Source organism: Lepus europaeus, chromosome 1, assembly GCF_033115175.1.
Source record: "Lepus europaeus isolate LE1 chromosome 1, mLepTim1.pri, whole genome shotgun sequence".
Lineage (NCBI taxonomy): Eukaryota > Metazoa > Chordata > Mammalia > Lagomorpha > Leporidae > Lepus > Lepus europaeus.
In genome coordinates, this window is record NC_084827.1 from 112738505 (window position 1) to 112765165 (window position 26661).

The following is a 26661-nucleotide window of genomic DNA, read 5'->3' on the forward strand; positions in this document are numbered from 1 at the left end:
ACGATATAATTTACTCATATATTAAAACTTTTTGAAACACATAATCTGAAGCGAAGCCAGAAGCTGGTATGAACGGGGAGCCAGGAGAAAAGACGGGAGACTGGCACCCTCCAGTAATACATTAAAATAAGTGTTTATCCTCACACTCTGCGGTTCTTTTTAATCCAATCCCCTCGCAGGGAGGGCGGGACTCCACGGGCCGTGGGAGCCTGCGGTCATAGCGCATGCTCCGAGAGCAGCGCCGGCCCCAGCTGCCCGCGGCCACGCCTACCGCGCCGCGAGGGCTGCCGGGAAGGCCCCCATCTTCTTTGAGCGCGTTAGGCCAGCCGGCGGCGCCGCGAACTCGAGTCGCTGTCGCCGTGAGCCCGTGGCGCGCCTCTGCGGGACCGAGACCTTAAAGGTGAGAAACTCTCGGCGGCTCATGAGACGGGACAAAAGCGTCCTCTTTGCTTGGTGCGCGAAGCGCTTTTCCTTTCCGCGATGCCCCGCGCGGCTGCCCCGCTCCTTCCTTGCCTTTCTCACGTTGGGGCCGAGCGCCTCGTGGGCCGCAGCCGGAGGTGGCGCGCTGGGCGGAGAGCCGGGGGGGCGCAGGCCGTGGTGGGGCTGCGGAGCCGGCCCCTGCGAGCGGCGCCGGGGCGAGGCGCTCCCCACGTGGCTGGGCCCCGGGAGAGCCCGGGGATGCTGCGCCTCGCGGCTCTGACGGGGTCCCCACCGAGTGCTTTCCATGTCTGACGGCCAGTACTCCCCAGGCTGGCCGAAGGCAGAGCCCTGAGGCCACCTGTGTAAGTTTCTGGAGAGATCGGCCCCGGGTGAACAGCGGAGGCGTTGACCGGAGACTGAAGGGGTTGGGGCTGCCGCTGTACCCCGACATCATTCTCTTGGGCTTTTTGGGTCCTCATTCGCTCACATCAAAGTTTCCTCTCTGAAATGGAACGCGTGGGTAATATTTCCCTACTTAGGTGGCCTCTCAGGGCCAGGATATGTTGCAACAAAATTCCAAGAGTAGGCCAAAGAAGTCTTACAGGGACCTTAGAGTTCTGTTATCTCATCGTTTGTTTGCTTTCAAAGAGCCGCAGAGCGTGGTAGTCATTTAAGAGGGTAGATTTTGATAAACCGATGTGTAGGATTGTGTAAATTCTGTAATGGGATGTGCACCGTGCGGGTCTTATGTGCAAGAACTTCCTGATGTGAATCTGGGTTGTACAGTATATCAACCAAGAAGTGTACTAACAATAGTTCATCACTCACCTAATGGCAAGTGTCCGTGATGAATTCTTAATAGACTCTTGTACACTGTGGATGACTGGGTGGTTTTGTAGAGCAGTGTAGCAAGTAATTTGAAGTCAGAAGACCTGGTTTCTGATTTCTAACAAACTAACGTCATAGGCTCTTTTATTTTACTGCAGTGTGAATGTCAGGGATGTGAAGCAGGAAACTGGCTTATGAAGTTAACCAATGTGTTAGTAGGTACCTCCCGCCTCCCTCCAGGTACCCCCTGATTCCCTCCTCAAGTTCAGAGTTTGTCTTCAGGCCCTCAGATTTTTGTTTTTATATGTTCATTAACATACAAAATCTGATCTAACCCAGCACTCACAACTATGATACCTGGACTTTATTAATCTTAAAAATCATGGTACTAGCTTGCTAATAAGTTTTGCTAAGTCAGCTGTGACTCATTTTTAAAGGAACATGATTGCTATCAAACAAACAGCACTTGAGCCATTGTAATATACGAACAGACAGTGATCTGTTTAAAGCTGGAATTGGTTGGTTAGTAAGAGGCTAAATGGTATTTTCCCCCCGCTAAAGTTTGCTTCACCAGCTCAATGAAGATAGCCAATTGCTTTCTTCTAAAAGATGGGACAGCGATTTATTGAAAGAGGGGACATTGATAGCTTCATTTTCTATCACTTATGCTAAAGTATTGCTTTGTTGAGGTATCTGAGAATTGAGAGACTGAACCTGTGAAATTAGAAATTCTTGATTTTTAAGAAAACCATGGGATATTAAAAATTTTTGTCATTCTCTTTCTGGACTTGAGTAAAACTCTGTAACCTCTTTATGCTGATTTGGGACACTTTACAGGTAGCCGCAATGGCTGAAAATGGCGATAGTGAAAAGATGGCTGCCCTGGAGGCCAAAATCTGTCATCAAATTGAGGTATGCTTCCTGTGCTATGAAACTGCAACAACAAGTTCCTTGGGAGGCAATTTAAAATTTTATTTACTTAATTCAAAGGCAGAGATAGACAGAATTCCACCTACCAGTTTACTCCCTCAAATACTCAAGGAGCCAGAGTGGGCCAGGCCAAACCCAGGAGCTCAGAACTCAATCCAGGTCCCCACATGAGAGGTAGGGACCTAACTTACTGAACCATCACCTGCTGCCTCCCAGGGTGTGCATTAGCAGCAAGCTGGAATTGGATGCAGAGCTGGGGCTCAAATCAGGCATTCTGATAGCCAATGTGGATGTTCCAAGTGGCTTTTTTTTTTTTTTAAAGAGTATTTATTTATTGGAGAGGCGGGGGGGGGGGGGGTGTCTCCCGCCCCCTGCTTCACTCCCCAAATGGCTGCAACTGCTGGAGCTAGGCCGATCAGGAGCCCCTTCCAGGTCTCCCATGCGGGTGCAGGGGCCCAAGGACTTGGTCCATCTTCTGCTTTCCCAGGCCATAGCAGAAAACTTGTTCAGAAGTGGAGCAGCCAGGACTCAAACCAGCGCCCATATGGGATACTTTTGCCACAGGCAGCAGCTTTACCCACTACGCTACAGTGCTGGCCCCTTCAAGTGGCATCTTAACCACTATGCCAAATGACCTTCCTTAAAAGGAAATTTAGAGCCCCCAAACAAATACAGAAAGAACATTTAATTTTGGTATATGGAGCTATTCAACATTTGGCTTGTCTTTGCTTCTTTGAACATAATAGTATACAGTTTTATGTTGGTAGGGCCAGATTATAAAATGCAAGAGCTATAAAACATCAAAGTGTAACACTATAGAGAAGTTACTATTTTTTACTCCAGTTTCCAAGTCTGTAAAATGGGGATAATAGCAGCACTCACCTTATAAGATAACATTAAAAAATCTTGTTAAATAATGCTTTAGGGGCTGGTGCTTTGGCATAGTGGGCCTGTGATACCAATATGGGAAAACTGGATGGAATTCCAGGCTCCTGACTTTGGCCTGACCCAGCTCCAGTTGTTTATGTCATTTGGGGAGTGAACCAGTGGATAGAATATATCTTTGTGTCTTCTCTCTCTATTGCTCAATTTTTCACATAAGTAAATCTTAATTATTTTAGGGGCCAGTGCTGTGGTGTAGTGGGTAAAGCCGCTGTCTGCAATGCCGGCATCCCATGTGGGTGCCAGTTCAAGTCCTGACTGCTCCACTTCTGATCCAGCTCTCTGCTATGGCCTGGGAAGATAGTAGAAGATGGCCCAAATACTTTGGCTCCTGCAGCCATGTGGGAGATCCGGGAGAAGCTCTTGGCTCCTAGCTTCAGATGGGCACAGCTCTGGCTGTTATGGCCAATTGGAGAGTGAACCAGCTGATGCAAGACTTCTCTCTCTGTAACTCTGACTTTCAAATAAATTTAAAAAATCTTTAAAACATTATTTTAAAAGTAAAAAACTTAGGCTGGCGCCATGGCTCACTAGGCTAATCCTCCACCTGCGGCACCGGTACTCTGGGTTCTAGTCCCGGTTGGGGCGCCTGTTTCTGTCCTGGTTGCTCCTTTTCCAGTCCAGCTCTCTGCTGTGGCCTGGGAAGGCGTGGAGGATGGCCCAAGTGCTTGGGCCCCTGTACTCCCATGGGAGACCAGGAGGAAGCACCTGGCTCCTGGCTTCGGATCGGTGCAGCACATCAGCCATGGTGGCCATTTGGGGGTTGAACCAACGGAAGGAAGACCTTTCTCTCTCTCTCACTAACTGCCTGTCAAAATAAATAAATAAATAAAAATTTAAAAAACTTAGAATTTAAATATATGTATAGAAAAGGTTAATATCACCCCAAAAACCTGCCACCCTCCTGACATAAAAATTAAAAACTATTATTATTATTATTATTTTTACATTTTAGGCTTTTATTTAGTGCGAGAGGTATCTAGGAAAGTGAGGGTTTAGTTCAGGTAGGAGAGGGAGGTAAGTCTAGAAACAAGGGTAGTATCCATACCAAGCAAGGAGCAGATAAAAGCCACGTGCAGCAAGCACCTCGAGCTGCTATTCACTGGTTACCATTGGCAGCAAAGCAGAGGCCGAGAGTTAGGTAAATTTTTTATGGGTTCATACTGAGCACCAGGAACCAGCCACATGGAGGAGCATCGAGGCCAGGAAGCCTAGAGCACATGGTCTGAAGGCCACGCGTCCTGGAGATGCAGGGCTATAGCAAGCCCCCTTCTGGCAAGAGGCCAGGGAAGAAAAGAAGCAAAAAACAATGTTTTTTCTATGTTCACATTAATAATTTTTATGTATAATGTTTTTAAAAGATTCACTAATTTATTTGAAAGGCAGAGATACAGAAGAAGGTCTTCCATCCACTGATCCACTGGTTCACTTCTCAAATGGCTGCAGTAGCCAGAGCTGGTCCAAGCTGAAGCCAGAACCAGGAACTCCAACTATGTCTTCCACATGGATGGCAGGGACCCAAGTACTTGAGCCATCATCTGCTGCCTTCTCAGGCACATTAACTGGACGTTGGATCAGTAGCAGAGAAGCCAGCACTCTGATATGGGATGCCAGCATTACAAGCGGCAGCTTGACCACTATGTCACAATGCTGGCCTCTGTAATATACCTTTCTTTTAACTTCCTTTTTAAGATTTATTTATTTATCTGAAAGATTGATAGGGAGAGATAGAGACATCTTCCAATTATTGGTTCACTTCTCACAAGGCCAAAATGGCCAGGGCTGGGCCAGGCCAAAGCCAGGAGCTTCATTCAGGTCTCCCACATGGGTGGCAGGAGCCATAGCATTTGGGCCATCTTCCACTGCCTTCCAAGGTGCATTATCAGGGAGCTGGGTCAGAAGTGGAACAGCTCTACTTGATCTGACACCAAATACATTTTATTTTTTATTTATTTATTTTTTTGACAGGCAGAGTGGACAGTGAGAGAGAGAGACAGAAAGGTCTTCCTTTTGCTGTTGGTTCACCCTCCAATGGCCGCCACGGCTGGCGCGCTGCGACCGGCGCACCGCGCTGATCCGATGGCAGGAGCCAGGTGTTTATCCTGGTCTCCCATGGGGTGCAGGGCCCAAGCACTTGGGCCATCCTCCACTGCACTCCCGGGCCACAGCAGAGAGCTGGCCTGGAAGAGGGGCAACCGGGACTAGAACCCGGTGTACAAGCACCGCAAGGCGGAGGATTAGCCTAGTGAGCCGCGGCGCCGGCTCCAAATACATTTTCTTAACATACTTCCTTTTTCAGTTTTAGGATCTCAGCAAAACTGAGAAAAGGTCCAGAGACTTCACATATATTCCCCGCCTCCTCACATATATAGCCTTTCCCTTTATAAATATCCCTCATCAAACTGGTACATTTCTAATAAAATTTTTTATTTCCCTTTTTAAAAAAAAATACAGATTTATTTAGCGATGAGTGAGTGAGCTTCCATCCACTGGTTCATTCCCTGAGATAGTTGCAAAGGGCTGGCCAAGCCTAAGCCAAGAGCTTTATCCAGGTCTCCCACGTGGACGACAGGGGCCTAAACAACTGGGCCATCTTCCACTGCCTTTTCCAGGCCGTTAGTGGAGAGCTGGATTGGAAGTGGAGCTGCTTTATACAAACCGGTGCCCATATGGGATGTAGGTGTTGCAGATAGTAGCTTTATCTGCTGCACCACAGCATTGGCCCCTTTCCTACCCTTTCATGGGATGTTTTTTGGTGTGTCATGTGGAGGTGTTCACTTTGGTTTTTTGAAATCCTCAATGTATAAGGATTCTCAGCAAGCTTCTGTTTTTCTTTTACTTTTTGTGTTAAATTTCAGCATTCCGAGAAGTCACAATAAGTTTTTTATTTGCTTTTAAATTGAGTGCCTCTGTTTTTAAATTAACACTTATTTTGTAACTTAAAAATAGACAAACCAGTTTATTCCAGTTCTTTTTATTTAACAATCTAGCCTTTCCATGTTGATTCAAAACAGGCTTCTTATTGAATAGATCTTTAAAATGTTTCTATTTAAGGCTTTCTACTCTGTTGATGCATCTGTTAATTATACTATTTCACTGATCTACATTTTAGTTTCATCTTTTATTTACTTCCTGTATCTGAAAGATAGAGATCTTTTATCTACTGGTTCATTTCTCAGATGCCTGCAATAGCTGGGGCTGGGCAGGCTGAAGCCAGGAATTCAGTTTAAATCTCCATTGTGGGTGCTAGGGACCCAAGTATTTGAGCTATCACCTGCTGCCTCCCAAGGTCTGCATTGGCAGGAAACTGGAATCAGAAGTTAAGCTGGGGGCTGGTGCTGTGGTACAGCAGGTTAGCCATGGCCTGCAGCGCCAGCATCCCATATGGGCATTGATTTAAGTTCTAGCTGCTCCATTTCTGATCCAGCTCCCTGCTAAATGTACCCGCGAAAGCAGCGGAAGATGGCCCATGTCCCTGGGCCCCTGCATGTACACGGAAGACCTAGAAGAAGCTCCTGGCTCCCAGCTTCAGCCTGGCCTAGCCCCAGTCATTATGGGCATTTGGGGAGTGAACCAGCGGATGGAAGATTTTTCTTTCTCCACACCCTCCCCCCACCCTCCCCGCCCTACCTTCTCTAACTCTGCCCTTCAAATAAATCAATAAATAAATGACTAATTAAAAAAAAAAAAAAGTTGAGCTGGGACCCAAATCCAGGCACACTGTTCTGGGTTACAGATATCCCAAGTGGTGTCTTAACCACTGCACCAAATGCTTATCCCGTTTTTGTCTTTTTAAAAATTCACATTATGGGAGGGGTGAGTATGGGGGAAAGAACCACTGTATTCCTTTTTTTTTTTTTTTTTAAGATTTATTTTATTTATTTGAAAGAGTTACAGAGGAGAGGTAGAGACAGAGAGAAAGGTCTTCATCCACTGGTTCACTCCCCAAATGGCTGTAACGGCTGGAGCTGCGTTGATCCGAAGCCAGGAGTTTATTCCAGGTCTCCCTTGTGGGTGCAGGGGCCCAAGGACTTGGACATCTTCTACTGCTATCCCAGGCCATAGCAAGAGCTGGATGGGAAGAAGAGCAGCCAGGACTAGAACTGGTGCCCATATGGGATGCCGGTGCTTCAGGCCAGGGTGTTACCTCACTGAGCCACAGCACCGGCCCCTCACTGTATTCCTAAAGTTGTATCTATGAAAAAAATGCACTTGTTAAATAAAAACTTTAAAAAATTCATATTATAAATATTTCATTATAATGTATTTAAGAAAAAATGTTTATTGCCTCTTGTACAACTTGTATTTTTGAAAAATAGAAGTTGGTAGTGTGATGGTAGTAAAATTCAGGATTAGACTCAGTATTATATAGTGCTTTGAAATATATCGTAATTATCTTTGCAGTATTATTTTGGAGACTTCAATTTGCCACGGGACAAATTTTTAAAGGAACAAATCAAACTGGATGAAGGTTGGGTACCTTTGGAAATAATGATAAAATTTAACAGGTAAAATCTTTTAAAAATCATCACTAGATTTTCTGTTAACAATGAATACTATTCCTAAATCAATGTTTATATATATTTTTTTCAGGTTAAACCGCCTCACAACAGATTTTAATGTAATAGTTGAAGCATTGAGCAAATCCAAGGCAGAACTCATGGAAATTAGTGAAGATAAAACTAAAATCAGAAGATCTCCAAGCAAACCCCTTCCTGAAGTGACTGATGAGTATAAAAATGATGTGAAAAACAGATCTGTTTATATTGTAAGTGGACCTTGGTGCATTCAATATCTTACATTTACTTAGAGTAGATAAGATCAAGGGCTTAGGAATCACAGCTTTACCACTCCATAGAGACAGAGAAATAAATCTCCTGTCCACTGGTTCACTCCCCAAATGTCCACAATGCTGGGGCTGGAATTGGGAGCTGGAATCACAATGCAACTCTCCCGTGTGATGGTAAGATCCCAATTGCTTGAGCCATTACTGCCTTCTAGGGTCTGCAGGAAGCTGGAGTTAGGCGTTGTAGTCAGGAGTCAAACTTAGAGACTCCATTGTGGCACATAGGTGTCGAAACCCCTGGGCTAAATGCCCCTTCTTAAATCAATTTTTTTATGATGAAAAGTTTTAGACATGGTGAAGTAGTCTGAATAGCTTGAATATAAATTACCATTACTCAGTTTCAACAGTTACTGACAGTGAATTATCTTGTTTTTATCTCTGCCCCAACTCAATTATTTTGAGGCAAATCTCAGATGAGTTACTTCTGCACTCCAGAACAATGGCTTAACAAAGACAGAAACAGTTTATGGCAAACTGTTTACCTGTGAAGTCATTATTTGTACATTTCCTCCCACTCTTCACAGAAAGGCTTCCCAACTGATGCAACCCTTGATGACATAAAAGAGTGGTTAGAAGATAAAGGCCAAGTGCTAAATATTCAGATGAGAAGAACACTGCACAAAGCATTTAAGGTATGAGAGTATGATAATGTACTTTTTCTTGTTGTAAAATATATGGGACACAACTTTTCAAAAACATTTTTTCTTTCTATAGGGATCAATATTTGTTGTGTTTGATAGTATTGAATCTGCTAAGAAGTTTGTAGAGACCCCTGGCCAGAAGTACAAAGACACAGACCTGCTGATACTTTTCAAGTAAGTCTATTTGCTTTTGTTTCTTTTGGCCACTAGTGTATCGAGTTGGCGTATTCTGGTAAGGAGCATGTGGTAGCACCCCTTATTAAGGCCAGTTTTTTAGTATTCTTAGGCATTGAGAAATGTTTGAAATTTATCCAATAGGAACTTTACTAGTCCTTTGAGACTATCAGAAAACATTATCATCTTTTCACCAGTAGCTACTGATAAAGAAGGTTAACTTTTAGTATTTTGCTTCTAAACTTTATCATCAGGCTTGACACTAAAATTTGGGCTTCCCAAAGCCACTGTTGTTGACTCGGTGGGTTGAGCTACTGATTGGGTTGCCCACATCCCATATAAGAGAGCCAGTCAAGTCCTGGTTACTTTGCTTCTTATCTAGCTTCCTGCTTTTGTCAAGGAAGCAGCAAATGATGGCTGAAGCACTTGAGACCCTGCCACTTTCTGCCTCCTGGCTTTGGCCTGGCCCAGCCCTGACCATTGTGGATACTTCAGGAGTGAACCGGCAGATGGCATTTGCCATTCATATAAATAAAAATGAGGATGAGCATGAGCAGTTTTATGAAAAAGTTAGTCATAGGGCTATAGTTCCCTACTTCTGCATTATCCAGTCTTCTAGATGCTATGTTACTAAATCTGATGGACTTAAAAGAGATACAGTATGATGAATCTTGCAGTAAGTTGAATCCTCAAAATTATTGTTTACATAATTCTTAGTTCCTTTTTTCCTGTAAGTGAAAATCACCATGAGACTACAAGTGGATGTGGATTTCCTTATGGAGTCATGAAAATGTTTTGGAATTAGCAGTGATGGTTGTGCAGTTCTGAATAGACTACTAAAAATCATAAAGTGTACAGTTCAAAAGGGTGATTTTTATGGCATGTAAGTTTTAGCTTAGTAAAGGTGTTATTTATTTATTTGAAAGGTAGATATATAGAAGGATAAAAGAGAGAGAGCGAGTGAACTTCCATCTGCTGGTTTGCTCCCCAAATTGCCACAATAGCCAGGGCTGGGCCAGGTCAAAGCCAGATTGATATAGGTCTCCCACATGGGTACAGGGGCCCATTTACTTGTCATCTTCCCCTGCCTTCCCAGATGCATTAGCAGGAAGCTGGACCAGAAGTGGATCACCCTAGACTCGAACTGGTGCCCATATCGGATGCCAGCATCCTAGGCAGCAGCCCAATCCACTATGCCACAACGCAGGCACCAGCGGCTATATCTTGATAGAAAATGTGTGTGACATTGCTTGATGTACTGTGTCTTAAAAATTCAAAATAATTTCTCTGTATTTTGTGTTCCTTAGGGAAGATTATTTTGCAAAAAAAAATGAAGAAAGAAAGCAAAATAAAGTGGAAGCTAAATTAAGAGCTAAACAGTAAGTACGTTGAACTAATTGTGTTGTGAAATAATTCTTAAAGCTTTGAGAAGGGCAGAGTTAGTAGTTTGGGAAGAGCTGATGAGGAGATATTAGTAATAGGCCTTTCTGTTTTTGGTAGTGAAATGTAGAGATTTTTAAGCTCAAACTATGCCTTGACAATCCAGGGGCCATATTGCACTGCAGTCTACAATTGGTTGATCAGAAAACCTAAAGATCAAGGTTATTTATTAGGATTTAATTTGCTTATATAGTAAATGGAACATGTTCTGATTACAACATTTTTATTTGTAGAGAACAAGAAGAAAAACAAAAGTTAGCAGAAGATGCTGAAATGGTAAGTATATACTATTCTAATGCCTTTATAATTTAAAGTTATTATAATTTTTAAAGTTTAAGGACTTTTAACAGAAAATATACAAACAAATCCTATTCTCATTGCACTAAAGTAACATACAAATAATATTGCATAAAACTATTACTTAGAGGTAATTTCATAACCAGATTCATAGTTTACAACTAATTAAATATCACTTATAGAAGAAATGAAATGTTAAAGCCAGAAATCATTGTAAAAAGTATGATAAATGAAATATACTGTTAAACTATTTTAAAATAGTGTTGGTTTCTAGCCTTATATAGGTATAGAGCTATGTGAGCTGTTTTTGACTTGTCATTACTTTAGGAACTTTTCAATTGTCTTGTATATGTTTGTAGAAATCTCTAGAAGAAAAGATTGGATGCTTGCTGAAATTTTCGGGTGACTTAGATGATCAGACCTGTAGAGAAGATTTGCACATCCTTTTCTCAAACCATGGTGAAATAAAATGGATAGACTTTGTCAGAGGAGCAAAAGAGGTTTGGAAACATTCATTGCTTTTAGGGATCAATTTTAAATCCTTGATTAAAAACTAGTAAAATTTTTTTCAGCTGTGTTTATTAGCAAATTACATCTGCTTTCTGTTATTGCTGTCAGTAGGTGTGGTGTCTGATATTTTCTGTATTGTGAATACTGGTAGTATTGATGACTGCTGTTTATTTTAATGTTCAGTAAATTAGCTGAAACTAGTAATGGCACGGATCTGCAGGGCAGGAAGATTAAGAAAATTAATTTGTGACACTAAAAACTAAGGGTGTGGCTTTCATTTTCTGTCTTTGGTGTAGGGAATAATTCTATTTAAAGAAAAGGCCAAGGAAGCACTAGATAAAGCCAAAGATGCAAATAATGGTAACCTACAATTAAGGAACAAAGAAGTGACTTGGGAAATACTAGAAGGAGAGGTGGAAAAAACAGCATTGAAAAAAATCATAGAAGATCAACAAGAATCATTAAACAAATGGAAGTCAAAAGGTCATTAATTTTTACTTTTCTTTAACAATTTGGTTAACTCACTTGCTCGAGCAAAAAATTTAATCAGTGTTCAAAAACATTGAAAAAAAGACTTAAAAGTTTTCTTTGCAAAGTTCTGTTATGTCTTTACAGGTCGCAGATTTAAAGGGAAAGGAAAGGCAAATAAAGCTGCTCCACCTGCGCCTGCTAAAGGAAAAGTAGAGTTTCAAGGGAAGAAAACAAAATTTGATAGTGATGATGAACGCAATGAAAATGGTGCAGCTGGTATGTTTTATCTAAGTCCTTTGGTGGTTTCGTGAGAAATGATTTGCCAGAGAACAGGATGTGATTTTCCAACTTCTGTATATTGAGATTTTGGGATTATTGTGATTTACCTGAGTTATGCTGTTTTACAAGTGGCAGATAGGACATTGGGAGATAAGTTTAGCAATTACAAAGTTCCTGCCAAAGGAAAAGCTTTTCCTCAGTTTTGGAAGGAAGTTGTTGCTAGTCTTTTGTTTTTGTTTTTTAAAGATTTTACTTATTTATCTGAGAGGTAGACAGATCTTCCATCCACTGGTTCACTCCCCCAGATGGCCACAATGGTCAGAGGTGGGCTGATCCGAAGCCAGGAGCCAGGCACTTCTCCCAGGTCTCACACAGTTGCAGGAGCTCAAGCACTTGAGCCATCTTCTACTGCTTTCCCAGGCCAAAGCAGAGAGTTGGATCGGAAGAGGAACAGCCAGGACATGAGCCATTGCTCATATGGTATGCTGGTGCTGCAGGCAGAGGCTTAACCTACACCACAGCACCAGCCCCTGCTAATCTTTTAAAATAGAATTATTAGGGGCCTGCCCTGTAGCACATGGGTTAAGCTGCCACCTGTGACACTGTCATCCCCTCTTTGAGTCCTGGCTGCTCCACTTCTGATCCTGCTCGATGCTAATGTGCCTGCAAAGGCAGTGATAAATGGCACAAGTACTTGGGTCCTTGCCACCCACGTGGGAGATCTGGTGGAGTTCTAGGCTCCTGACTTCAGCTGGCCCAGCCATGGCCATTGCTGCCAGCTGGGGAGTGAGTCAGCAGATAGAAGATCTCTCCTCTGTCTCTTGCTCTGTAACTCTGCCTTTCACAGCAAAGAATAAACAAATCTTTTAAAATAGATTATTAATAATTGTGCTCAATATTAAAACTGAGTAGTGTTACTATTGATTTAACAAAAATTAATTCTGTTATTGAACAGGTCCAGTGAAAAGAGCAAGAGAAGAAACAGACAAAGAAGAACCTGCATCAAAACAACAGAAAACAGAAAATGGTGCTGGAGACCAATAGTTCAGTAAACAGAATTTTTTATTCTTCTTAATTAGCTTGTAAGCTGCTTTGTCTCTGGAAGCTTTTAAAAAGAGAACCGAACTAGGTCCACTTCAATATCCACCTGTAAGAAAGGAAAAAATTTTTGTTTAACTCGTCTTTTTTTTGTTACTCAAATGAGGGTGTTTTTTTTTTATGTGTAGTTCTTTTTGTTAATCCAGATGATTCAAATATCAAAAGGAAGATTCTTCCAGAAAATTGCCTTTGTATTATGTGAAATTAATAAAATATATACTATATAAAAAAAGCAAAAACATAGTTAATTTTTTCCTTTTTGTACCCAAAGCATTTGAGAAAGAATTTAAATTAGTATATTTGCTGTTGATTATGGGCCCTTCCTACAGTTTATCTTTCATCTCTTAGGCTTGCTTTCTATATTTACCTAGACTAACTTCATAGTGTTAGAAGTAATCTTTTTGCAAAGCTTTTCAATACTAAGGATAGGTGGGCCAAACTCAGACTTACTGATTGCTTTTTATGAAAGTTGTATGATGCTGGAAGGTCATATCGAAGTTCTGTAAAACAAAAGTGCTTCATTTAAGGATAAAAATTATATTTCCAAACATTTACCACCCTTGACTAAGCAACAACAACAGACGAAGAAGGTACTAGATGCTGATAAGCCATCTTAAACCTGTCACTTTAACTTATCCTAGTGTTGACTTAATACACATTTCTGCTGTTATGGCCATTACTGAAATTTGAGATTATGAGGAAGAATTTAGAAAGATACCAAGTGGACAAAAAAGATCCTATGAAAATGATAGGACCTTTCTATTTTTAATTTACCAATTATTGTTAACCTCATAATAATCAAAGTTATTTCAAAATTTTCTCGTCCAGGTTTTAGTAGTGATAGTAAGTAGCTAATTATTTTCCTACTAATCTCTCAAAACCTATTTTTCATATTCTTTCCTTTTAAATAATGCAGATTATCTACACTTTTACCATTTATCTATTTATAAGGGATGGCATTGAGTGTAACTGTCTTTCATACTTTGCAACAAATTCTAAGCCTGTGGGGTCAGTTCTCAACATACAATCAAGTTGCCTGTGGGTCTTATTGGAATGCAGGTTCTAATTTAGTAGTTTTGGATAGGGCCTGAATTCTGTTTTTTAATGAGTTCCCAGGGATGTCAATGCTGATGGTTCAAGGACCACATCTGGTGTAGCAAGGCTCTGCCTTGGTATGCTATTGGGAATGTTCTAAAGGTGCTCCATGTTGCATACTGTAATACCTTAAACTACATAAGGAATGGCAATACTGAATATAACAGGAAGATCAACAGATCTTTTAAATATTACTATTATGAACAGTAATACATCTCGTTATATGTTTAACACCAAAGGGCGGATTCATGGTAAGTTTATTGTTTAAAAAAAAAACATATTCCCCTTATTGTATTGTTATTTCAGGCTTTTCAAAATTATCTGGGTTACACATAGCTTCTAATTATATGCTTTTCTTGTTTTCATGTTTGTGAATATTACCCAATTTAGTAATAAAATGTATCAAACACGATTTATTCATAGTGTGGATGTTTATATTCTATCTATCTACCACCAAAAACAAAAAAAGTAAATGTTATTTGACTCCAAGAGCAATTAGGAAATTGAAATAAGTTTATCCAGGGCTGTTTGTCGGGGCCACCCCACTCCTTCCGGTTGCACCTTCATGAGGTTAAGGGAGCCAGGGCACACATGCTTGGAATCACTGGCCTCATTACCGAAGGTAGGGGACACTGGGGGCCCACATGCACACTGGTCAACAGCACATACCAACTGGCATGCCAGTTTCCAGCAGTGGATGCTTCTGGTTTCCATGGGGTCCATTTAGAAGGATATATTGGCCGGCGCCATGGCTTAACAGGCTAATCCTCTGCCTTGCGGCACTGGCACACCAGGTTCTAGTCCCGGTTGGGGTGCTGGATTCTATCCCGGTTGCCCCTCTTCCAGGCCAGCTCTCTGCTATGGCCTGGGAGTGCAGTGGAGGATGGCCCAAGTGCTTGGGCCCTGCACCCCATGGGAGACCAGGAGAAGCACCTGGCTCCTGGCTTCGGATCAGCGAGATGCACCAGCCGCAGCAGCCATTGGAGGGTGAACCAACGGCAAAAAGGAAGACCTTTTTCTCTCTCCCTCTCTCTCACTATCCACTCTACCCGTCAAAAAAAAAAAAAAAAGATTAAGTGATATGAAATATGGGGCAACATTAAAGTCAAGCTAAATTTAAAATATATATATATATATATATATATATTTTATCACAAACCTCCACCATGTTAACAACGGGATTCAAAGAAAATGAGTCCCCCATCCTTTGATCTGTAAGCCACTCTTCACAACTGCTCTCCTACTCTCTGCTGTTCTCGGATCTACCTTACTCCTGAATCTGGGTTTTGGGGACCCTTCTCCGAAAAAGACATTAGAAGGAAATGCCAAACACTGAAATTTTGTCAAGAAGCAGGAGCTCTTAGAACAGGTTTCTTGAATAAAAAAACCATTACCCTAACAGAGCACTTAAGTTGCACTCAGAACCTCCAAACAATGGAAAAAGGAAGACCTTTCTCTGTCTCTCTCTCACTAACTGCCTGTCAAAAAAAAAAAGAACCTCCAAAACAGAAAACTAAAGTGGATGGCACTGGGAAGAGCCTTTGGCTCTGAAAAAAGCTGCCTCTGCATCAGAACAGTCCCTGGAGAAGAAAGCTGCAGTATCTTGGTTGACCCCTGCCCCATGAAGGGGGCTGATGCTCTTGTGGCTGAAGTGGGTTTGCTGGGGAACTGCAGGCTGCCCTTCAAAAGACTAAGAGCCACCCATATTACTCCCAAAAGTAGGGCACCCAGAATACCCCCTCAGAACAACCCTCTGAAAATGCCCCACGGAACAACAGGTTCACTCAGCATGAGTTCTCTGGAGCATCCCAGAAGTTGCCAAGGAAGATGGTGGCAACTGACTTACATGGGGGTGAGCACAGGACCAGGGGTTGTGTTTAGCTGGATGTAGCCTTGTCAGTACATGGAGATGTGCATTATGATGGGTGTTTCCTTTTCACTTGCCATAGTGGACTATCAGAGCAGAGGGGGTGATCTTTGGAAGCAGCAATGGTGAATACTGTGCCCTTCAAGATTGCTTGGCACCAGTTTTTTTTTTTTTTTGTTTTGTTTTTTTTAATTTTTGACAGAGTGGACAGCAGAGGGAGACAGAGAGAAAGGTCTTCCTTTTGCCGTTGGTTCACCCTCCAATGGCCGCCGCGGTAGCGTGCTGCAGCCGGCGCATTGCGCTGATCCGATGGCAGAAGCCAGGTGCTTCTCCTGGTCTCCCATGGGGTGCAGGGCCCAAGCACTTGGGCCATCCTCCACTGCACTCCCAGGCCATAGCAGAGAGCTGGCCTGGAAGAGGGGCAACCGGGACAGGATCGGTGCCCCAACCGGGACTAGAACCCGGTGTGCCGGCGCCACAAGGCGGAGGATTAGCCTAGTGAGCCGCGGCGCCGGCCTTGGCACCAGTTTTTGAAGATTTTCACAGGAAAGACTGGTCCAGCATGCCACTCATGACTCAGAAGCCCTATTGTACTTCGACCCCAAGTCCCTCATGTGTGACACCTTTCAAATCCTTCCTCCCCCAACTAGAAGACTGCCAGAGAATGCTGCTGGACTGGGACATTCAGTTTGGGAAAAGGACTTTCTCTGGAAGACAGGCCACCATGGAGCTGTCCAAGTTGGACCATTACCTCCCAAAAGTAATGGGGACCTTGGTGTGGTGGAGAGGCAAAGGCAGCACTTGAGAAACAAGGCAGTGGATCCTGTATGGACAGCTGTACCAGCTCCATATCTTTGAAGCCAAACTGGGGAGAGAAAGGCTGTATCCTAGATTTAATAGCCATTGAGATTTCTCCTCAGCTGTTGTGTTCCCTGTCTGATTAAGCATCCCATGGAAGGGGAATCCTTCAGGTCAGAACCTCGCCCTATACTGTTTATCACCACTAGTCCTAGTGTACTGTCAGCATTTGACTTGTAAGGAGCAAGGCATTCTAGGAAAAACAGCTTCTCACTATCTTATCACTAAGTCAGCCATGTCTCATTTCATGCCTTGTTTTTGACTAATTAACTGCATTTCCTTCAGTCTCAGAAGAATCCTGGTTGGAAGATAAATTGTATCAGTCACATTACAGATTACATATTACAGATTCTACTTTTGGCTCAGAGGCTACCTCCAGCCTGTGTCAGGCTATTACCTCTTCTTCCCACCTTGGGAGTTCCAGAGGAATTATCACTAGTGAGGTTTAAAATTCTTTTGGTTACACGCAGGAAATGCATATAACCTGGAAACCAATTTTTCTGATTCAGAAAAACACTCCAAGGTAATCTAGGATTTATTTAATTTAGATTGAAAAACATTTAAAATGCTTTAATGGTTCTTAGCCTTCTTTTACTGTGTTAAACCAAAGTCTCTGAAATTCCCTTAATAAATATTTATAGTGAGGAAAACAAAGTTTACCAAGGCATAATGTGGCACTTTCCATGAATAGTTTTTGAATCAAAGTCAACCATCTCCAAGCTCATGTTTTTAGTCACTGTGATGCTGCGTGGTATTCTGAGCATGGAATGACCAAATACCTGGGTGCTACAGAAATTTTCAGTCAAATGCAGAAGCTTGGATAGTCTCAAGCAAACCTTGATGCACACTCACCCTATGTATACTGCATTTCCAATCCATTAACAGTCATGTACATTTTTCTACAATGTAAAACATTCTATAGTTCTCAGTGCTTAATAAATAAATATTAATTTTGGTTGAGTTAATGGTTGTTGGCTCTGAGGTAATTAGAATTGAGATTTCTTACCTGCAATTATATCTATCTTGATTTTCCATTCAGCAGCTTTCTTTTGGATATGCTAAACATAAATAACATTTTAATATGAATTGGCCTTTAAATAATTTTTTAAAATTTCTTTTTACTAACACTTGAAAGTAAATTTTCAAACTTTTAAGAAATCAGACTCATAAAAGTTTTAAATGGTTGGATAGGATTTTGAAAGGAAATACAGCCATTTCAATATATATTTAACAATCTGAACTAAATTACATATTAAATGCAATAATAAATGATTTCAGAAATCCATCAGAGTGTAAAATGTGCTCATACAGTTCTGCATCCTTATTTCATCAAAACACACGAGCTAGCCTTCTGGAACCCACTCAGCAGAGGCAGCAGGACAGAACAGTTAAGAGCACTGTCTCTGTAAACAGCGATTTGAAGCCAGGCAGTTTGCTCCACAGTCTGTGTTCTTAATCACTATATAACACTGACATTTAAAAAAGGACTGTCCCTTCTCCCAATTTCCTGGAATAGATCTCATACACCCCAATGTATTACATGCTGGCCAAAATAATGAAATAGGTGCTTTCTGAACTCAGATCTGCTTTACTCCAGACTCAGTGTTCTTAAAAACCAGGCCTTATTGCGTCCTTAGGCAAACCAAGCCCCAACAGGGACACTAAGACAAACGGGATCAACCGCGACTTACCCAGCAAACCAGAACATCATGTAACCCTAGTTACATCACACTTCTCTACCCGTGAACTGTAGTCTCATTCCTGGCAACAGTTGATGTCTGAACAAATCTTTGATGAGAGAAATGAGTCACACAGGCTGGAAAAAGGCTAATCATTGATGTTTGCTAGTTACAGGGAAAGTTCAGTTTCTAAGCGCCAAATGTCAAACAGGTCAGGAGAAATAGATACTGTGGTATTTAGTATTCACAGCGAATCTTTAAAACACTGTCATGAGTTTAAAAATAAATGACACAAAATATCATGATGATTTGAACTTACTTCTCTAGTTGAGGATTTGTGTAGAGAGTACACTGCTGTTCTTGCCATTTCCAAAGCAGTCTTGAGAAAAGCCATGTCTGTCCCTGGGAAGAGCGCAAAACCTCCTGTTCACATCATGTAACTCTTATCAAAATGGAAGATTACATAAAAAGGATTAAGAAACATTTTTTTCCCCAAACTCCAAAATAGCCACTTCAAATTCTTTGTGCAATGAGATAGGATACAAATAAATAAAATATCAAAATATTTTAAAATTGGTAGAATAAAACCAGGAATTGCCTGCCTTAGTTAAACAAATCTAAAGTGAAAATCTCCATGTTATATTCAAAATTAATGACTCTCAAAAAGAGAAGTAAACATTCAAGGTAGCAGTAATCAAAATGCTCTTGCCAGAGGGCGAGGAATTCTTAAACTATGTCTTTTCCTGCTTTTCTGATTTCCCATCCTCCTTGTTCAGAATACACATAAATTAATTTAGCCACAGTAAGTCACTGTTACTGATGGAGATATTTTTGAAAACCTTGGGTGTGCAAAGGCATTAAAAACAGGTTCTAAAAGTATAATCACAAGGTTTAGGCAAATTATCCTCAAAAGTAAATAGAGAATAAATAATAAGGCCACTTAAATTTATGAGAATAAAAGATTGAAAAATTCAATTCCCCAGTCATGTATTAAACAAATAGAAATTTGAAAAGTAATAACTATACATGTAAAAGACCAGTATATTCAATGAACAGTGATACAATGGACCTTAAAACTTGGTTTTCGGGGCAGGTGCTGTGTGGCACAGCGGGTTAAAGCCCTGGCTTGAAGTGCCGGCATCCCATATGGGCACCGTTTCTAGTCCCGGCTGCTCCTCTTCCGATCCAGCTCTCTGCTATGGCCTGGGATAGCAGTGGAAGAAGGCCCAAGTCCTTGGGCCCCTGCACCCACGTGGGAGACCTAGAAGAAGCTCCTGGCTCCTGGCTTTGGATCAGCACAGCTCTGGCCATTACAATCATCTGGGGAGTGAACCAGCAGATGGAAGATCTCTCTCTGTCTCTACCTCCCTCTGTAACTCTCTCTTTCAAATAAATAAAATAAATCTTAAAAAAAAAAAAAACAACAACTTGGTTTCCTATAACTACACTAGTACAGCTGATTCTTGTTACCAACCTTTATTCTTTTTGGTCCCAAAGGGAGGATTCATGATTACTGTATCAAAAGACTTGGGCATTCTATTAGGTAATGTGCACACATCACACTGAACCATGTCAACATTTGTTAACTCAAACTCTTCCACATTCCTGTTAAATATTTCCAGTGCATCTTCATCTATGTCAAATCCAACACACAATCTGCAAAAACAAAATGCACAGATTGGCAATTTATAACAAAAACAGAACTAGCTATTTTACTGTAATACTTTTTAACCCAATCAGCAGAGGAAGAGTGAGTGTTGCTTCTATCAGCATGACTTCCCAACCTGAGAGGACTTAGAAACTCAGGTTTGTATAAAAGGGACTATTCCTGTTATTTATTTATTTCGTAGTTTTGAGCTTCTGCCCATTCAACATGTGCTCAGTATCAGTTTCTTGCTCCCCTCCCCTCACACTGTATAGTCTCAAAATTCAGTTGATCCTATTTACACTTCTTACAGCCACCCATGCCCAAACAGTATATCCTGGATCACCTACCCTGCTCCTAACATCGCAGTTCCGATGCTAAGCACTCCACAACCACATCCTAGATCTGCAACCACTTTATTTTCAATGTCATCATATGTATTATGGATTGTATACAGCATACATGCTACAAAAAATAAAAAATATATTAGAGAATAAGTGAGCAAGCTGATGACTATATAAATGGAGAAAATCAGTCTCAACCTAGACACAGCGGTTTCGGTTGGAATTATGACACCAGCTTGAAGTGCAGGAGCGCATACATTTCTCCTTGGCTTTCACTGGCAGGTTAGAAACAACTATTTCGGAAGTGGAAAGATTCCGACTTGCAGGTGCAGCTATCAAATTCATTTTCCTAAGGTTTCTCAATGGCTTTAGGAACACGTTTATTACATATGAATGGATTTTCCTGTATTTTCTCCAGTATTCCCAGTATTAATCCCTGGCTTGAAGCAACAGTGCTAATTCTCAACTGATGTGTTAAACCGGAAACACATCCTCATCTTCACACACAGCACACACTCTGGGTGTGTTAGACTCAGTCCATCCGCCACCAACTGTGCTATTCATTTCTGGGGCAGGAATCCCTGCACTGGCAATTTGTTACACCAGGAAACTGATCTTTAGCAAATATTTACTGAGCTCGAGCAACTATTCGAGACACTGAGAATTCACCTGTGAGCAGGACTAACAAATTCCTGGCCCTCAAGAAGTGCAAAGTGTGATAAGAAAACCAAATACATTTATAAGCTGTGCGACCGGGTTATGTGGTATGCAGAAGATCAAACAGTAACTCGATACGGTCTGTGTGTCTGTGCGGGCCTCCGGAGCAAGAAATGTGATCCTGGGGAGAATTTCCCTACGCATTCTTCGTACGGAGACAACTCTTGTATTTGCCTCACCGAGCGAGCAGGCGGGTCCAACCCCGGGAGCTCGCACGTGGAGACCCAGCCGCCCTACCTGCAATGTGCGGCCTCGTCGAATACTGTTCTAAAAGGAGCTTGGGGCTTTCGAATCCATCCACTTGTTGAAGGCGACTCTCTAGTTCCTTCAGCCTTAATTTCTTCATTTTTTTTTTTTTTTTTTAATGTGGGCTCGCAGGGTTTAACACAGTGTTTCCGCACAGATCTGCGGAACAACCTATTCACCCGGGATCTTGTTTCCTCACTGCTCTTTTCCCCTCCTCCCCTCTCTTTCAGCGCCACCAGCCGGGAGACGCGGGGACACCGGGCACTCAGGGCCAGCCTGCGGCACGCCGCGGACTCTCCCCCGCCACCCTAGAGCCGCTCCGGCACGGCGGCGCCACCGGCCTGGGGCTGCGGCAGGACCCGGCTCGCGGCGTCCCCACCCCTCAGCAGGACTTGGCACTTCGACCGGGGCCGGAAGCGCCATGGCGCAGGCGCGCACGCCTCCGCCGCCCAGCGGCACGGCGCCGACCTGCAACCTCTGCCCGGCGCCCGGGTTCCGCCGGCAAGCTGGGCGCCTCGTCGTCCCCGTGTTCGGCACCCGTAGGTCTCGCTTCTGGCCACCTGACGCGAGCGCTTTATCCTCTAGCTTTGAGTATCTGCAGGCCCTCAAACGATGGGGGGAAAAAGAGGGTGAACGTGTTGCTGGAGACAGAGTGAAAGTCGCTTTGTTGTATGGCCCGGTGTGGCCCTTCTGCTTCTTGTCCCCCAACTTCCCTCTCAGAAGGCAGTGGCCGCCACTCACCTTTGCCATTTGTCCACCCCACTTTATTGTAACTTCGCTTCCCTCTTTTTCAGTTATCTGTGTCACCTCAACTCGCCGTTGCGGTGCTGGCAGGGAAGCCCAAGAAGAGTTACAAAAAAGGAGTTAGTGGTGTTGGGCTTCTTAGATGCGAAGCAGAAACCAAGTTGTAGGAGTTGTGACGTTAAGGAAGTCCCCAGAGAAAATGTAGACGGTTCTTAAGAAACCCAGAGTGCTTAGTAAGGTAATTATTGTTGATAGTATTGTTAGGATAGGAGACAGAACATATATACATTCTGAAAATATAGAGCTAATAGAAGGGGGGTATTGAAATACAAGACAGAGAGAGTGCATAGGATTAGGATCCAAGAAGGACGCCTCCAGTGCTTAAGTAAAAGGATAAACACTTTTTATTATTACAGGAAGAAAAAAAAAGAGTGAATGGATGCTGATAAAGTAATTGTGTTTGAGGCTGCAACTTCTTATGAAAAGTGGTGTTCAAAGTTATCTGTTATGAAGATTAGATAAGTTAATGCATAAAAAGTTCTCAGCGCATGAAGTTCTTTGTCTTGTAGCAAATGCCCAATAAATGTTAGTTATTGGTGGTGGTGTTATCTATTGCTAGGAATGTGCTGGAATAAGGGGTTTGAGTCAAATGGATGCTTGAAACTGGTCAGATACACAAAAAACTGTCCATCCGAGGTTAAAGACATTTTTAAAAATATTTTTAAATTAAATAATTTTTAAATATTGAGATAATTGTAAATTCATAATCATGAAAAAATAGAGGGGTCTTGGATGTTTTTTCTTATTTGTTTGAGAGGCAGAGAGAGAGAGCAAGCACCACCATCTGCTGTTAGCTTGTCAAGTGCTCACCACAGGCGTGGCTGGGCAGGAGCTGCAGCAGGGAACTGGGAATGAAATCCAGGTCTCCCACATGGATGGTAGTAAGAATCCAACTACTTAAGTCTTTACCGCTGCCTCCCCATGGGGGAAAGCTAGAGTCAGGAAACAGAGCTGCGAATGGAACCCAGATTCTCGGATGCGGAACCAAAGGCATCTTAACCACCAAGTCCACTTCTCCTGTGTATCTTTTACCAAGCTTCTCACAATAATAACTTTTGCAAAATTATAGTACATGGGGCCAGTGCTATGGCACAGCAAGTTAAAGCCCTGGCCTGCAGCACCAACATCCCATCATGAGTGCTGGCTTGAGTCCCAGCTGCTCCACTTCCAATCCAGCTCCCTGCTAATGTGCCTAGGAAAGCAGTAGAGGATGGCCCAAGTCCTTGGGATCTTGTGCCCACGTGGAAGACCAGAAGCTCCTGGCTTCTGATCAGCCCAGCTCCAGCCATTGCAGCCATTTAGGGAGTGAATCAGCAACTGGAAAACCTCTTTCTCTCCCTCTGTCTCTACCTCTCTCTGTAACTCTGTATTTTAAATAAAAAATAAATCTTACAAAAAATCATAGTACAGATATCAAAATCATGATATGGGCAGATACAGGCAGGTCACCATATTACCATACCCCAGAGATCTTTCATGTTGCTTCTTTATAACTATGCTCACTTAACTTGGGCCCTCAACCCTACTCTCTTATACATTTCTAGAATTTTGTTATTTTAAGAACTTAATGTAAATAGGTGTATACAGTATGTTAGCTTTCAAGATTGACTTTTTTCAATTAGCATAATTTTCTGGGGATTTATCCAAGTTTTTATGTGTAGTAATAGTTCATTTTTTAACTGCTGTGTTATGAGTATATCAGAATTTGTTTAAATGTTCACCCATTGAGGAACATCATTTTGTCTATTTCATATAAAACTCTATGAAAATTCACACACTTTTTTTGTTAACCTAAGTTTTCATTTCTCTAGGACAGGAGTACAAACTGCTGGATAGTATGATAATTGCATGTTTTATCTTTTAAAAAATTGTATTTATTTATTTGAGAGGCAGAAAGAGATGGGGAGGGAGAGAGAAAAAGAAAACTCCTATCTGCTGGGTCACTTCTTAAATCTGTGCAACTGCTAGGATGGGGTCAGGCAAAAGCCAGGAGCCAGGAACTCCATCCGGGTCTCCCACCTGTGTGGGTGGCAGAACTCAGTCACCTGAGCCACCATTGCTATCTCCCGGGATGCACATTGGCAGGAAGCTGGAGTCAGGAGCCAGAGCCAGGTATCAAACTCAGTCACTGTGATAAGGAATGAAGGCATATGAACTGTTAGGCCAGACACAGTCCCACTCCACTGTTTTTTTTTTTTTTTTTTTTTTTTAGCAACTATCAAAGTGTTTTCCACAGTGTTGGTACCCGTTTCTATTCCGACCAGTGAGATATATGTGAGTGCCCTATTTGTCTTCATCATAGCCAGCAATTGGAGTGTTGACACTCTTTTTCATTGTACCCATTCAGATAGGTGTGTGGGCATGACTCATTGTGATTTTTAATTTGTACTTCCTTCATGGCCACTGCTAGTGAATATATTTTCATGTGCTTATCTGCCATCTGTATATCCTTTTTGGTGAAATGTCTTTCATTCCTTTGCCCCCATTTGCTATTAAATTATTTTCTCTACTGTTGAATTTTGAGACTTCATCGTACATTGTAGATATTAGTCCTTTGTCAGAAATGCGGCTTCAACTTGTCTTTTCATCCCCCCCCCTTTTTTTTTTAAGATTTATTTATTTATTTATTTGAGAGGTAGAGTTACAGACAGAGAGAGGGAGAGACACAGAGAAAGGTCTTTCATCTGCTGGTTCACTCCTCAGATGGCCACAAAGGCAGGAGCTGGGCCGATGGAAGCCAAGAGCCAGGAGCTTCTTCCGGGTCTCCCACAAGGGTGCAGGGGCTGTCTTCCACTGCTTTTTCAGGCCATAGCAGAGAGCAGGATCAGAAAAGGACCAGCTGGGACTTGAACCGGTGTGCATACAGTATGCCAGCGCTGTAGGTGGCAGCTTTACCAGCTAAGCCACAGCACAGCCCCATCTTTTCATCCTCTTAACAATCTTTTGCAATACAAAATTCTTAAATTTTAAATTTTAATTGTCTTTTTTTTAATGGACCTTGCTTTTGGTGTCAAGTGTAAGAACTCTTGGTCTAGTCCTAGAACCCAAGAAGATGTACTTTTATATACTTTTTCATAAAGATTTTATGAGTTCCATTTTACACTTAAGTCTAGGAATCCATTTGAGTTGTTTTTTTGTATAAAGATGAGGTTTAAATCAAGGTTCTTTATTTTTCCTATGAATATTCAGTTTTTCCAGCACCATTTGTTGAAAAACTATCCTTCTTTCATTATTGCTTTTGTAGCTTTATTGAAAGTCTGTTGGGCATATTTGGCTGCATCAATTTCTGGATTCTCTGTTCTGTTCCATTGTCCTATGTGTCTATGCAGCCTTGAAGACCACATAGTCTTGATTACTGAAGTTAAATAATAAGACTTCGGGTAGGCTGATTTCTTCTACTTTATGTTTCTTTTATAAACATAGTTTACTGGAGGCCAGTGTTGTGGCACACCAGGTAAAGCCTCCCTCTGTGACAATGACATCCCATATAGGCACTGATATGTGTCTCAGCTACTCCAATTCTGATCTAGCTCTCTGCTAGAGGCTTGGGAAAAGCAGTGGAAGACGGCCCAGTATTTGGGCCCCTGCCACCCATGTACGAGACCCTGATGAAGTTTCCTGGCTCCTGGCTTCAGCCTGGTGGTTGTGGCCATCTAGGGAGTGACCCAGAAGATGGAAGATTTCTTTCTCTGTTTCTCCCTCTTGCTCTGTAACTCTTTCAAATAAATAAATAAATCTATGTAAGAAGTAAATAATAGTTTACCTTTTCTAATTCATTTGCCTTTTCATGTAGATTCTAGAGTAATCATGTCTATCTCTACAGAAAATTGTATTGACATTTTGATAGAAATTGGGTTAAACCTGTGCAACAACTTGGGAAGAATTTACATCCTTAACTTGTTAAATCTTCCAATGTATGATCACAATGTCTTTCCATCTAAGTAGATCACACAACACAGTTGGCAGTGACTCAAGTGCATTAGCAGAAAACTAGGTCAGGACTCTATCCTAGGCACTTTCTTCTTCTTCTTCTTCTTCTTCTTCTTCTTCTTCTTCTTCTTCTTCTTCTTCTTCTTCTTCTTCGAGATTTATTTATTTGAAAGGCAAACTGACAGAGAAGGAGGGAGAAACAGAGAGAAAGATATCTTTGATCTGCTGGTTCATTCTCCAAATGCCTATGAGAGCTGTGTCTGGGTCAGGGTGAAGGCAAAGGCCAGGAGCTCCATCTAGGATTCCCCAACAGTTGTAATCCAAGTACTTTGGCCATCTGCTGCCTCCCAAGCACTGTAGCAGGAAGCTGGATCAAAGTGCAGAGTAGCCAGGACTCAAACCAGATACTCTGATATTGGATGTGGGTGTCTCAAGCAATAATTTAACCTGTTTCATCATGTCACCTGTCCTGGTACAATTCTTGAGTGAAACCATTTGGGCCTGGACATTTTTTGTGAGGGATTTAAATCATGAATTTAATTTTCTTATTAGCTGGAGGGCTATTCAAATGATCTATTTCAGGTTGAGTGAGTTGTAGTG

At 42.1% G+C, this 26661-nt stretch overlaps 2 protein-coding genes and 1 pseudogene across 2 annotated transcripts; 2 read left to right on the forward strand and 1 right to left on the reverse strand.

Annotated features, from left to right (window-relative positions):
- The first annotated feature begins 295 nt into the window (after positions 1-295).
- Positions 296-14326, forward strand: SSB (small RNA binding exonuclease protection factor La). The gene is made up of 12 exons (XM_062187718.1): positions 296-400; positions 2086-2160; positions 7525-7628; positions 7714-7888; positions 8491-8598; positions 8681-8781; positions 10089-10160; positions 10455-10497; positions 10878-11018; positions 11325-11511; positions 11644-11775; positions 12734-14326. The coding sequence occupies exons 2-12, from the start codon at positions 2095-2097 to the stop codon at positions 12820-12822; spliced, it is 1218 nt and encodes a 405-aa protein (XP_062043702.1). The 5' UTR covers positions 296-400; positions 2086-2094; the 3' UTR covers positions 12823-14326.
- On the reverse strand, positions 12823-21718 carry METTL5 (methyltransferase 5, N6-adenosine). Its single transcript, XM_062187728.1, has 7 exons — positions 21319-21718; positions 20371-20485; positions 19850-20031; positions 18695-18777; positions 17703-17754; positions 13327-13376; positions 12823-12925 (listed from the first exon to the last, which is right to left on the reverse strand). The coding sequence occupies exons 1-7, from the start codon at positions 21425-21427 to the stop codon at positions 12887-12889; spliced, it is 630 nt and encodes a 209-aa protein (XP_062043712.1). The 5' UTR covers positions 21428-21718; the 3' UTR covers positions 12823-12886.
- On the forward strand, positions 13830-16643 carry LOC133748789 (interferon-stimulated 20 kDa exonuclease-like 2; annotated as a pseudogene).
- Positions 21719-26661: the final 4943 nt, after the last annotated feature.